This window comes from Myzus persicae, unplaced genomic scaffold (assembly GCF_001856785.1).
Source record: "Myzus persicae strain clone G006 unplaced genomic scaffold, MPER_G0061.0, whole genome shotgun sequence".
Taxonomy (NCBI): domain Eukaryota; kingdom Metazoa; phylum Arthropoda; class Insecta; order Hemiptera; family Aphididae; genus Myzus; species Myzus persicae.
Window position 1 is genome coordinate 106,348 of NW_019104185.1, and position 15,148 is coordinate 121,495.

At 27.0% G+C, this 15,148-nt stretch overlaps 1 protein-coding gene across 2 annotated transcripts; it reads left to right on the forward strand.

Moving 5' to 3' along the window:
• Positions 1-585: 585 nt before the first annotated feature.
• Positions 586-11,155, forward strand: LOC111039722. Of its 2 annotated transcripts, none has more exons than XM_022323320.1 (5): positions 586-750; positions 1,634-1,769; positions 5,717-5,856; positions 8,072-8,211; positions 10,464-11,155. In XM_022323320.1, the coding sequence occupies exons 1-5, from the start codon at positions 702-704 to the stop codon at positions 10,719-10,721; spliced, it is 723 nt and encodes a 240-aa protein (XP_022179012.1). In that variant the 5' UTR covers positions 586-701; the 3' UTR covers positions 10,722-11,155. The 2 variants fall into 2 exon arrangements, with proteins under 2 accessions (XP_022179012.1, XP_022179011.1); XM_022323319.1 differs by having other exon boundaries at positions 5,711-5,856; positions 10,464-11,154.
• The last annotated feature ends 3,993 nt before the right edge of the window (positions 11,156-15,148 follow it).

Here is a 15,148-nt window from a genome sequence, read left to right on the forward strand (position 1 = left end):
AAGCTGATATAATAATTTTACACAGCCTTGTTTTTCGAATGCTTTGATCATTTTTTTTTAAATAATAAAGCTACACTAATATCATCTTTCCTGCTCTTAGTTAAGCGAAATTAAACAAGTTCCAAACATCGGATCTTAATTTTGCTTTGTAGGTATCATTTTACACTAAGCCCAGCATATTTGTTATTTTTCATATTATTACTGAAATAGATAGGGTAAAAGTCAACATACTCTATGTAAAAACATGTATGTTAAAATGTGTGAAATTGTGTACAAACAAAAGAAGTGAAGAGTATGATGTTTGAATGTCTAGATAAGTGGTCTAAAAGTGGTCTAAAAGTGAAACACCAATAACAGCAACTATATATGTCCAAACATACAATATGATATAATATAAAAGATATATTTTTTATTATATTATTAAAACTATTTATAAATAATGAAATTAAAAACTATAAAACAATTTTTAACGTGTTTACAATGTTAAAATGTACTATTTTTTATAAAATATTATTGAAAAAAAAATTGTGAAAATTAAATTCTACTAACTAAATGTGTTAACTTTATTTTACGTTTCAGAATATCGTAAATTGGAATAATGATTTTAAAATTATATTTTCCTAAAATCAATTTAAAATCATCGATTCTTATGTTTGATCGTCAACGAGAAGACTAATAAACATCAATATGCGTAGCTTAGTATGATACTGTGGCCGATTTTTTGCATACTATATGGATTTCAAACAGTGTGTAAGTACGTTATGATTTATTAAATGGTTAAGTTATTTAATCAAATGGAATATGTAATATAGATACATTATTACATATTCACAGTTTACTGCTCCATGCCAAAAATCAGTGGTTCAGATCCATCTAAAAATTATAAATATGTATTAATAATAATTTTTATAATTGAAAATTACATCACTGTACTTAATATAATAATAATAAGTTACACACATACAATCACCTACATATACATTCACCAATACACTGTTGTAAGTTGTGCACCTAATACAACAACGAAAACATTTAAATTATCAAATTTATTTTCCTTCATCACGATGGTACATAATACATATAAAGATTATTATTTTTAATTTGTTCATTTTTGAGATTTTTATTTTCCGTACAACACAATAAGTAAACCTATTCTATTGTGAGAAAAAATATCATTCTATAATTCATAAATTCAAAACAAAGTGTTTGGTTATTTTAATATTTTCCGATGAAAAAATGTCAGAAAAACACATTGTGTCGCGAAACAGTTTATTTTTGATTATGTCAAAAAAATTGTTTGAATACACACAGAATTTTAACATATATTATATAAAACAAATAATCAAATGTGTCAATGGCAGAAATAGTGTCGTGTCTATGAATAAAAATGAAGGGATATTATAACTCACATTAAAATTCAAACAATGTTAAAAAATGTATAATTAAACACACAATGATATACATGACACATAATCGAGTATTTAACTTATTTATTGTGCTTAAAATCAAAAAAACTACACTATTAATATTTACTAATTGTTAACAAGAAGTAGGTACTTCAAGTTACAGCAATAATTCCCAAATTGCACAATTTATGAAAATCATTCAATGAAGCATATGTTTGTACCCGCAGGGTGTGTTTCTGCCAGCCAAGCTCCTGGTGACATCACGGTCATGTTCATAAGTCCAACCACTGTCAAAGTATCTTGGAAAATATCACTAATAGGTATTGAAAAATATGACGTCATGTACAAACCTACCAACGCCAGGTATGACTACCACTGTTTTATATTTAGTACCATTTGAGATAGAATTTACAACATTGTCAAATAATATTAAGTAGAAAATCTAATTCTATCTTAAGTACGCTAGTGCATATTCTCGATAAATTATTTTACTTTACTTTCCAACCAATATTTTTTATTTTTATTACTTAATATAAAGTTTTCCTTATATGCACATCTAAACTTAACATCATTAAGAAACATTTTTTTTTTACATTACCTACCTATTTAAATATAGGTAACGAATTGGTAAGTTAATAAAATACAAAATAAATATAAGTGTTATTAGGCATATTATGGTAATTATTTTCATCTGTATTGTTATTATTATTACATTCTGGCATGGGGGGGGGGGGGTCCTCGTTTGAGCAGACGGAGAGTAAGGTTTGTCGATAGATGTTATTCTTGCACATGTTTTAGTTGGTCGAAAAAGTTGGTTTATAGATTTTTTTATGTAAGTTTTGACTGTAGATAGTTTGAAGTATGTGTGAACGGACGTTTTTAATTATTTCGAGGACAATCTTAATAATTGTGCTTTATATTATAAATTGGCAGACTTAAATGTTGTTTTCATGACCATATCAAACATAGAAAAATAGATAAAAAACTATATATTTAAATTTTAGTTTTAGTTATTTCAATACTTCTAGATTAAACTTAAAATGTATTTTAGTTATCCCTCAATAATGTAATTTTATCTACCTAGATATACATTATATATATGAAGTATTTCTACTAAATCTTTTCTAGGATTGTCTGATAGGATTTAGACAGAGTACCTATTCGACAAAAATTCCCTATGGACTATGTAAAATCGAATAAGATCCCAAAATATAAAATTGGCCATGTGTAAAATAATCTAAAGTGATGATAAAATAAAGAAATAAAATACAGATTTTGTGTTTCATAATAGTATATACATTTTAATCACACACGTCGTTTGGTAGGTAATAACTAATTTTAAAGACAAAATGTAATAGCCTTTTACATTCTGCTAGCGTGTATTTTAAAATATATAATTTCGTACATGATTAAATATATAAAAATAAGTTCTTGACATTGCTTAATTAAAAAAATCTTATATAGGTATAATTTTGAACGGTGTGAGCTTTTATAAAAGAAAATATAATAATTTGGTAGGCAGAAGTTACGGGGAAAATGTAAATGAAAATGATAACGAATACATACATAATAATATAAGAGTATCAAATGAAGTATAACAAGTTCAAGAAGTTTTTTAATGTATTTTTACAGAGTTGAAAAATACAAAGAACGAAAACGTTTATTTCTTCAGTTGACAAGCTGAAATCTGCTTAGTAAAATTAAAATAATGAAAGGAGATAATTAATATTATTATGTGACTGATGCTTTTTTAAAAATTTCAAACAAAAAAACCCTGAACATCCTGAATTTCATTAAATTTGATTTATATCATATTATGTAATTTTCGATAATGTAATGCCGCTTAACATCGTATTAGTGTAACGATGAATAGTCGGTAAAAACACAAATATTATAAAAATGAGTACACCTACATTTCCTTCAAAAAATTTTAATATAACAGACGTAGCAATTAACAAAAAATATTATAATATATTAACAGGAACCAATAAATGTTGTTCCAGAAATTCAAACTGACATAGGTACCGTGCAAGTAGTGTAAGTTGATATTCAATGCCAGATCAGGGGGGAACGGAGAGGCGTGCTGAAATACTTAGCACGAAGCGCCCCTATCTTGTCATTAATTTGGGATGGCGGCAAGGGGAGAAGCGAGAATTATTTAGGTGACAAAAACATTCAATCATGGGCCGAACACGGCCCATTCCGGCCATCGTGACATTTACTATTTGGTGACAAAATAAACGATAGGCGAATGGTAAAATTAATATAACTCTAGTTATTTACCGCACTGCCACAACGTGATAGTAGAATAAAATAATGAAATATTATTTTTCTCCACTAAACAATTATCAATTAATAGTAACGCTCAATGCAAAATTACCCAACAATTAATGCAACAATTACATAAGTAATAGTAACGCTCAACTCAAAATAACAATATTTGCACTCGTCTACGGGAGATTTACTACTGATATCTGTGAGTTGTGATAATAATCATGAGAAATGTCTCAATACGTACCTTAATTTATAAGAGGTTCAAATCATGTATTTCCCCTATTATATAATTACATACTAGAATAGCCCATTGATCGAAATTCAACCACAACAATCGTTTTAATAATGTCAACACACTTTAAATATTGCATTTAACTTATCCCACACACAGTTCTGTTACTTGTTAGGTTATCAGCGTCTGTACTCCTTCCCATTTTATTTGTCTAACCTAGATATGGGAAATACAGGTATTTTGTGTTTTAGTTTTAAAGACTATAATACCATACTATTATAGGAACCTTATTCCATTAGTTGCAGAAAGACGGCAGACAATGGTGCACTTTTGAGTAACAAACAATAAATAACTGTTATTTTCTTTTATTATATAATTTAGATAGGTCACTGATTTTTATGAATAGTATAACCCGACTAGTGTATTATTTTCATATTTTACCTGCCTCAATGTCATCATATATGTGAAAACAAAGGCATTGTGCAAATCTTCTTATTTCAATCTACATTTCGAATGATATATCTATTTTTCTCTTACTATGCATATAACCAGAGTTATTGGTACGACAAAAAGGTGCTTGCGTACTGTTATTTATTATATATACTTAGATGTCATACCATACATGGGCTGCTTCTCAGTTATCGTACTATCGGCCATTCGGCCAGACCACAACCAAACTTTTCTCGACCTATAGAATAAGTAAAACGTATTTACGTCCAATATACATAATATGATATATACTAGGAGTGTCTAAACTTTTTATGATTAACCTCTACTGAGAATATGTTTTATTTTCGAGATCGATAATTAATTTATAGTTTTTATAATAATATTACAAATTTACAACTATAACAAATGTTCATATATTTTTTATTTTTCACGATAATTTTAAAAATTCCTGAAAATGTCTACATTTTTACCACCTAAGAACAAATTAGATCCAATTTTCTACCAATAACCTCCATCGAAGTTGATGATAGATGTAAAAATAAAAAAAATTATATTTTGAAATCACACACTATTGTAAAAATCAATGAATTCTTTGCTCCACACCGGAATCTAAAGTACATCATTAGAGCAACTTTTGATTGTACAAATATGTAATTGTATTTGAATTTTGAATCAAATACGTTACACAAAAAAAGTAAAAACAACGAAGACGCTCAACAAGTAATAATAATATGTAGCATTGTAGCCTGTGGATTAAAATAAATTGAACAAAATATTTACTTTTACACAGTGGAAGTTACTTGTTGTGGGGGAAGGGGAGTTTTCTTTTTTTTGTGCATTATTAAATCCGTTTAGAGGAGGTGGAACATATTAATGAGACATTGTCTAAATAACAAAAATATCGGATAGGGAAACATTATAATACTTCATAATTTTTCAGTTTTCAATTAAATTATACAAAATATTTAAAAATCAACTCAGTTTTAATACTGTATCAGCTATAACCATATTCAAATTAAATAACTATACCCAAGCATTTACGTGGGTACATTATTTTCTGTAATATAATTAGTTATAAAAGAAAAAAGTAAAGGTACTCCGTTTTTCCTTAAAATTAAAAAATCTACAAATTACAATGCTTCACGTCAACGTAATTTTACGAACATGCAACTACCTATATAATTTTATCGAATAACTCCTTCCAACTGCCACCGGGTCACGATACCCATCATATAGTCACGTATATAGCCACATTATATACAGCTAGGCCAGCCAACCACTAGCCGACCATTGCGATTAAATATGTAACGATTTGTGTATTTGAGTGGGTGTTTTTGCCATTGGTCAGTTACAGGGTAGTAGCGGAGATAGCGGTCAACTCCGATTCCGTGACACTCGGTAACTTGATGCCAAATACACAATACCAAGTCACTGTGACAGCGTTCAAAGCAGGTCGCCGGTTTCGTAGCAGACCAGTAATATTCAAAACACTTGGTAAGTTAGACCAAAAAATAATGTTCAATGTTTAGAATAATAATGTTTTAAGTAAATTTAATAATACATAATTACTTAATATAGGTACATACCAAGATAGGTATGTCTCAAAACTTAGGAAATATTTTCGATGAAGAAATGATGCTTTTGAAATTAAAAACTGAAAATACCTATCTTGTTAACACAACTTTAACCACCTATATTATAATATTAAGATTTAATAATTTTATAGATACGTACGAAACCCTTTCATTTACCCATTATTACATACCTGTACCTATTTGCTATGTTTATGTTTTACAACATTTAAAAATGTATAATTATTTAAATGGGTACCTACCGTAGTGAGATACAATGTGTATAGTTCATTTGTATTTTTTATATCAACAAATTAAATAATTTGGTCATCAAATTAACATATTTAGCTTTTTAACTACCAACTATAACATTACATAATAAATTATGAAAACCATATTATCATGTTTTCGTAATAATCACAACTAATTAACTTGGTATGTATAGATACATTATATAAAGTTATTGTTATCAAAAAATTATTTTGTACATGTTATGAAAACATAATGAATTCATTAATTTGAAGAAACTATTTACAATATTATAAAAGCAGATCAACGTTATTTATGTACCACTACATTATCAGAGATTCAGAGAGCTATTGTTTTTTTCAAACAAAATAAATTCATAAAATGCATAATGCTATTTACTCATAACATTCATTTTATTTTTGAAAAAAATCTCAATTTAATTAAAGATTAATGTATAAAATAAATGACAATGCAGATGTTATTTTTATAATACAAATAAAAAAAATATAGCATAAAAAAAAATATTCTTTTTAATTATGTAACTATTCTTATTGTAAAAATAAATAAAGGCCCATTTTTTCCTTTTTTTTAAATCAGCTAAATATTTCTCTATTTTGAAACCAAAAGGTATTTAAAAATGACAGACTGTCCTGTACTTTTTGGCAACTATTTTTTCTGCATTCAATCTATCAATAATACAATTATTCAGTATCAATTATAAAAATATTCAAAACCAAATTTTCAAATTGAAAAGTATGTTTTTTTTATAATTATAATAATTTTAAAATAAAAACAAAAACATATTCATATATATATCCTTCCTCTAGGACCTAAATCTAAATTAACAAATATTTTAACTGTACAAACATATTATTGACTAATTGAAAATTACTATACAGGGTGTTCACCTAGCATATTCACCCTCATTTTTCTTTTAATAATGAATTTATTCAAATTCTGATTTTTGGAATTTTTAAATATACTTAAAGACCATATTTTAAAATTTTTCAATTTTTAGCACTACTTTTAAGGAACGTCCTGTTGTCGTACAAACTTCTGTTTTTAAATAAGACCCCCCCACCCCTCTTTTACTGTAAATTAATTAGTGAATAATTTTTTGAAAATGTTGATGTACCTACTACATTAAAAACACGAACGAGTAGTTTCTTAGTTATTAAAATGTTTATATTAAGGATAATAGTCCTAAAAACTGGTTTTACATAAAAATAAAATAGACGTAAAATTGTATTTATTATACTTGGGCAATTTTTCCAAATTATTAATATCGAAAGATTAATATTAATGACTACAATTTCCAAATCGCCATTACCCCCCCCCCCCTTTCCCCATCTCGTATAAACTCATTACTATTGACTTTTTATCCTCAGAACTCAAAGTTAAGTAACTCATAAACTATTAGTATGAATTTTGATTTTGATACGTCTGAAATCTCAGAAATATATCTACTATACAATTTATAGTTGCATAGGGTGATACCATATAGTTAAACGTACATTTGTTTGTAAATATATAGATATATTACATAAGAAATATCAAAATAAGCAATAATATTTTATGTAACTACTTTTTCTGTTAAGTATATTAATACATATTACCATTATACATACTGTTTACAAATTGATTATTTTAAAACAGAACTGTCATTAAATTTATCAAGACCTATTTACCTTTAAAATTATGAAAAGTATTATTTTATTAAAAATTTAAAAATAAGTGCCAAATTTTCAAATTTAAAGAGAGTTGTCTTAGAATACTTGCCAAAAAGAGTTGTCTATACACTTATCATCCATAAAATATAATATTTTTTGTTAAATATTGTTTAACAAATGTTAAAAATTAATATCATTTAATTCAATATATTTTTTTAGATAAAGGTGTGTCGTGGCCAGATATTCAACATTCACAGATGAATACTAGTGGTGATGTTGATATATCACCACCGGATGTTGTAGGTGGTGTTGGACATTCAGTACCACCAGAAGGTTCTACTTCTCCTCCTTATGTACAGGTAATAAACTAATTTAACCTTTATTGTATTGAGAAGTTTATGCGAGTATGAAAATTATAAAAACATATATCTATATGACTACATCATATTTACAAGTACAACAAATCATTCATTTTTTAAATATAATTGAAATAATAATTAATTAGTAAATTCTACAAAGTATACATAAGTAAAAATAACATTTACTGAAAATACTTATGTAAGACTTTACTAGATATTTAGTCATTTTTTTCTATATGGAGAATAGATTAACTTCATGATAGTTCAAAAACATTGTGAGTGAAATAACATTTTCAAAGTATCAATTTAATTGGTAAATAAACGTACACATGTACATAACTATTATATCCTGAGGTCGGAAGTTAACATATTTTGTTCTTGGTAAATCTTAAACATCCTGAGTAAAATACAAATTTGTTTCACAATTCTGAATTCACTGATGACATATCGAATTTGTTCACTAATTTATAGATATATTTACTGTTTTAAGAGCAAGTAGGCTTATTTGAAAATTTTAAGAACTATTTTAGATTCCAGATGCTTATACACAGCCCAAAATGAAAACATATGCAAAATGTAAATGCTTTGTCAAACGAAAATTAACCTTCAAAAATCATCTCCATATCATACTATGTTGTCACAATTCATTTCAAATTTTAATTCAACTATCAGTCCACCAATTTCCCTTATTTCCTCCGTTCTAAATTCGTTTATTGCTAAAGGTGCTATTATTTTTCCTAGTCTATTCATGATCAATGTATGTAACACTTATAATTATCTTCACTATCGGCTTTATTCTACAATTCATGAGCAATTCGAGTAATTTTGTAGGTTTATTTTCAGTGACCCATCACATTTTACTGAATTTGTAGTTTAAATATCAATATGTAGGTATGTACTGCCTACAGGCTATAATCTCTTAATAAATATAAATTAGTAAAAATATATAATATGTAATTTAATTTTGCATATTATTATATTACAATTAAAGTGCTATTTATACCTAAAATTTTTAATATTTAATATTAAAGCTCTAAAAAGTATATGTTTAGTGCTATAACTTCCAAGCAATTCGTATACCTAACTATAGCCATAAACCCACGGCACAATCAACAAATTTAACGTTTGTTCTATACAAGTAATTCGGAATTATTTATAATAAAAATAAACTTATTAAATAGTTAATAAATATACTACCATCGTTAATAAATAAAAATGAAATGTAATATGTTCCTGTTCATACAACATGTTTTCCAAAAATATTACGAAATTTCGTTTTCCTAAATTATTAGAATTGTTGAGCTTAAGCACAAACTCTGTTAAATCAATATCACTAAATAAATATGTACACCTAAACATATAAATATGTAGTTCTTTAATCATTATATAATATATATTTATTAGTACAGAGAACAGAGAAGTTATCCTAAGCAAATGATATTCTTTGATACAAGTTGTGTCTACAACTGAAATAAACACGTATGACTTTAAAATCACCCAGCAAGATTGACAGTAGTTTTTTAGTAGGTTTTTTGTGACTAGCGTCTCTTGGTTATTTCCATCCCATGGGGGGTCAGCTTTCTCTTTAAACCAAAAGTGTTAAATTTTTTTAATGCCAATGAATATTGGTTGTAAAGTAGTTATAATCACACGATGTTATAAATAGTCTATTTGGGTACCTGCAATACCACCATCGTGAACCAATTCTGTCGGTATTTTATGAGTATGATTATTAATTAGTGCACATACACTAAACATAATTTAAGTAGATATACAAGTAAATATAAATAAGATGAAATTAAAATAAACCATATTATCAGGACTATATAACTGCCGAATGCAGTCTTAGATAACTGTGAGAATCAATAGTTTTTATTATTCATGGAAAAATTTTAATTCTATTTAAAATGTTCAAACAAACAATGATAAATACAAGAGTTGTAAGAAAATATACGCAGCACCAAACCATAAATCACATGAATTATGTAAATACTTGAGTGGTCTTTATATTTTCAAATTAATTTCAATAAGGTTTCTTATCATTTATTCAAAAATAAATTAACTTTACTAAAACGTATCTTACGTAGATAAACTAACCCGTCATTAGTGGTTTGGTGTAAAATACAAATAATATTAAGTAAAGACCATAGACAATATCAAAGTAAGAATAAATATAATATTCACAATAATTTGTTTAAGTGGATGTTAAAATATTACTACTCTATAAGTTATAACTATTTATGTTTATTTAGGTGCGAGGAATCGAAATTACTATTGTAGTGCTGGTCTTAATGGTCTGGGTCGGCGCTATAATAATGTTTTTCAACCGCTGGGGTAAAATTAGGATGCTTATACCATATCAACCAGACTATAAAGACACACAACTCAAAGTACCCGGAACAGGTGCATGTAATACAACCAACTCGTGCCAAAACCCAACAGGACCAAGTTTTTGTTGTTCGCAGGTCAGTGTTGTATTTTCTGTTTTAAAAAACTTAATGCTCATTTAAATTGTGTGATGCACGTGAAAATGTGATTTTTGAATATTCTTTTCTTCTATTTACTATCGATTATTTATATTTTTTTCATTTTTTAATTTATCAGCCTAAATACAGCTACCCGAAATGTACTAGAAGTCGGGTGTCAACTTATAATGTAGTATGAAACGTAGCTTATAATGCATATTTTGTTGGATACCATTAGTCACCAGAGAGACCAGGGATCACGATATTCTTTAAGTAACTAACCGTATTATGTGAAAAGCAAAATAAAAATTCCAACATGCAACAACCCTTCGACCTCACCTCGTCTGTAATGGTTAATGGAGTGATATTGTCATATGTTGGATAGTCTTCAAAATAAAAGATACTCAAAAAAATGGAAAATTATTAAGTAACCAAACTATTCAATGAATTCTATTAAAAAAAAAAATAATGCTCTGAATTCTCAACTTACTGACTGGATATTAAAATAACAATATTTTGTATGTTATAATATTATGGTTGACAATTTTTGTCATCTAATCCTAATTTTACCTAAATATACAAAAAGATTGTATATCTTTCAAACAATTTATATAAAATATTAAATTGTTACCTAAGGTCAAAAAAAATATAAAAAGTTTTTAGCAGCTCGAAGAAAAAGAAAGTTTAATGTATAATTATGTGTGAAATTATTTTAAACTATGTAATACTACTGATTATACATAGCATATGTATAATCAATGATAATACCTACTATTACCTATTACTTATTTAATATTCAATAAATTCCTAACTACGATGTAATTTTTTTTAAATCAATAAACCTTGACTATTTGAGAAATATTATGAATTCCACTTAACAAAAACCATAATTATTGAGTAATAATAAGTCGAACGTCAATTTTCCAACTAATTAAATACACTAAACAAATCATTAGATGTTATGTCTTACCAACTAGAAAGGATGAAGTAAGTATATTTCAATTTAAGTTATAAATTAACTACAATATCTCGGAAATTTATCAATGATTTTATTAAATGCCTACTCATTTAGTCGTGTGTTACAATAACATACAATAACAGAAAATTTCAGGATCTTAAAAGTTAAAATCGTAATTTTATTTTTAATTTAATAATACATAATACTATTATACTTAGGCAAGTAAAATTTAAAAAGCAACAATACTGCATAATTAACACATAATAATCGTACACTTTACTTTACACTTTACTATTATGTTTTTCATAAAGTAATATTTTATAACTAATAGCTTCCTTGGATACCCAAAAATATAAAATATCTACTTTGAATTAGGTATGAATTTCAAGGGTTTAAATTAAATAAATTATTCAGTTCCAAACAACTAAAAAATTTATTTTACCAAATGTTCCTTGACTTAAATTATCTTTATTGTCGAGGTGAACAAATTTGACCAGACTTACTACTGGGTATTTTCACTGATATTATCCTTGTCCCTTGTTAGTGTCATAACCAGCTTTGGATATTAAGGTACACACGATGTTGTTGTAAATATAGCTTATGTTCAATAGTGTACATAAGCTAAGATCGATAAAATTTCATAATAACAACCTTGGCACTTTTGATGACAGTGAAATGTGAAAATGTAATGTATAAGACTCACGTGTCATAGAAGTATTGTAGGGACAAGGGTTGACATCGTTTCGAAAAATGGGTGAACAAATAGTATTAGAAGTGTCCGATACCCTCTTAGAAAAAAAACATCAAAACCAAAAGTAAAATTGATATTAATAATATTTTACTCAAATTATTGTTGTATGATAAATAAATATACATATAAAAATGAATGTCTGCCTGTCTTTTATACCTGTCTCAACGGCTGAACCGATTTCGATGATATTTTTTTGTGTGTTTGAGCGGTTCCCTGGATGATTTAGATTTATAATTGGACCTGGTAGGTCCAACCCGAGGAGGTCATCAAACATGTTTGTTTATAAATAGCTGTTATTGGCTATAGGAGAATTATAAATATAATTAGTAGCAAATAAGTATTTTTGTTTTTTATTAGTTGCCGTTGGTTAATCAGAGAGATCAGGTATAAGCATGCATCAAATTAAATTTTCTCACATTGCCTCCCAAGGTGTCTGAGTTTTACTTATAGCCACTCATCGGCATTTTCCCGAAAATTCCAACTCTATATGAGACTCTCTTGTAATAATGCGAGCAGTATATTATCAGGTAGGCAATCAAATTGTGTTGGATTGCGGACCCCACTTGATGGGTACTCTATATGAATAATTTGTTTGTTTTATTTATTTATTTTTATTTTTACACGCCGATGAGCGGTTAAGTACAACTCAGTCACCATGCCCCTTGGTAGGCAATGTGTGATAATTTTATTTGATGCATGCCTATACCTGATCTGACCAATTAACCAACGGCAACCAATAAACAAGAAAATACCAATTTCTACTAAATATATTTATAATAATTATCTTATAACCAATAGCAACCATTTATAAACACAAATTTCCTTCGTTAATCTCAAAATCCGCGTTTGAGCACCTCCCTGGGTTGCACCCACCGGATCAAATTATGAATCTAAGTCTTCCAGAGAACCGATCAAACACACAGAAAAAATTACATCAAAATCGGTCCGGCTGTTTAGACGGGCATAAAGGACAGACAAACACACATTTATTTTTTAAATAATATAGTTATAGATAATTTCAATAAGCAAATAAAATCGATAATTTATATCAAATACCTACCTAGGTATAGCCGCTGTGTTAGTCCGTCCCAACTTTCGTTTCCGTGGTTACAATTGTTAGCTTTAAATAATTATTATTCTACTATAGATAAAATACACAAATGATTTAATTGAAACTAAATCAATTAAATGCATTTATATTGTCTACTATATAATGTGTTATATAATATGTTTTCTTTTGATGTACCCAATAAGGCTATAACTATTCGTAGAAGATATTAGAGAAACGTTAATTATTTGGACATAACGAATTTCATTAAACAATAAAACATAATTAATTAATGATTATATTTCGTTGAATACTCACATAAACCAGGAAATTAGAACGTTAGTAATAATTTAGATTTTTCTTAACGTCTATTTTAAATTATGCATTTATATTGTCATCCTAAAGTATATTTTTAACTTATTTATTTGTTTTAACAATTTATTTAATAAAAACCGATACATTATTTTAATGACAAAATCATTATGCGTTAGACTGTTCATTTCCCGAAAACAAAATTCATTATAACATAACTATAAACATTCTCGTTGTAAAATTAAATCATATTTATAACTTTACTAGACATAACTAATTTTGTCTAGACATATGTATTTCTGATGGAAATTTATTGTTTCGATTCAATAACTAATCAACTAATTTACATTCATATAAGTAATTAGATATTACATTTTCAGCTGTAAAAAGATTCTGAGAAATTCAATAACAAATTCTTCGAAACCAGTTATTTGACGGGGACAAACTTGGAAGTAGTCTTTGTACAATATTTGCACATTGTATGCAATAAGTTCTTATTTCAAATTTTTAAATACAGATGATGTAATGAATTTGTGTGTAGGTATTATATAAAAAGTATATATAACACTTCAATATTAATGTATTATTAAGCTTATCGTCTTATGAAAAGTTTGAAAATATTATTTACAAAGTATACCAATTATTTTCATCAGTCATCACTAAACTCTGTAATTAAACTTTATGATCGTTTTACTATTTTTTTAAATATTTTCTTCAAATACGATAAGTCATGATTTTCTAACTTTTCGTAAATTTTACAGTCCCTAATCATAACTGTTATTGTTAAAAATTATAATGCAAGTGAATTTTAATACCTACTGCGATAATATTCATTGTGTACATATGTGTACTGCAGTGGAACAAATAATAAATGGCTAAGCCCCCTTCAGCCACCAGGACAGAAATACTAATACTTCTAAAATTATGTATATTTAATTTAAAAAAAAAAATTCTGATGGTTTGATCCCCATGAAAATTGTTCCTTTAGAGTGTAACTGAAATAGCTAACAATTATAATTGACTACCTATATTTGTAATAAATTTTGTTTTTATCTACACAATATTTTCTTAATATTTAATTAACTATAATAATAATCATACAATATCTGAATTAAAACGGTTATTAAAAATATTAATAATAATAAAAGCTATTACTTAGTTACATTTGTTAGATTTTTCTGTTAAACCCTGTACTTATATATCTTTCTTTATATAAATATATATGTATAAAAGTGCCTTTTTTATGTCCGGGATAATCTCGGAAACTACAGAACAAAATGCAATGGGGTTTTTTCAGTTTAAATACCACACAACAGAGCAGGTTATAAGCATAGTTTTATGGACTAAAATTCTGTCCACGGAATATTGAGCGATAAAATGGAAAATCACCAGTTGCGCCATCT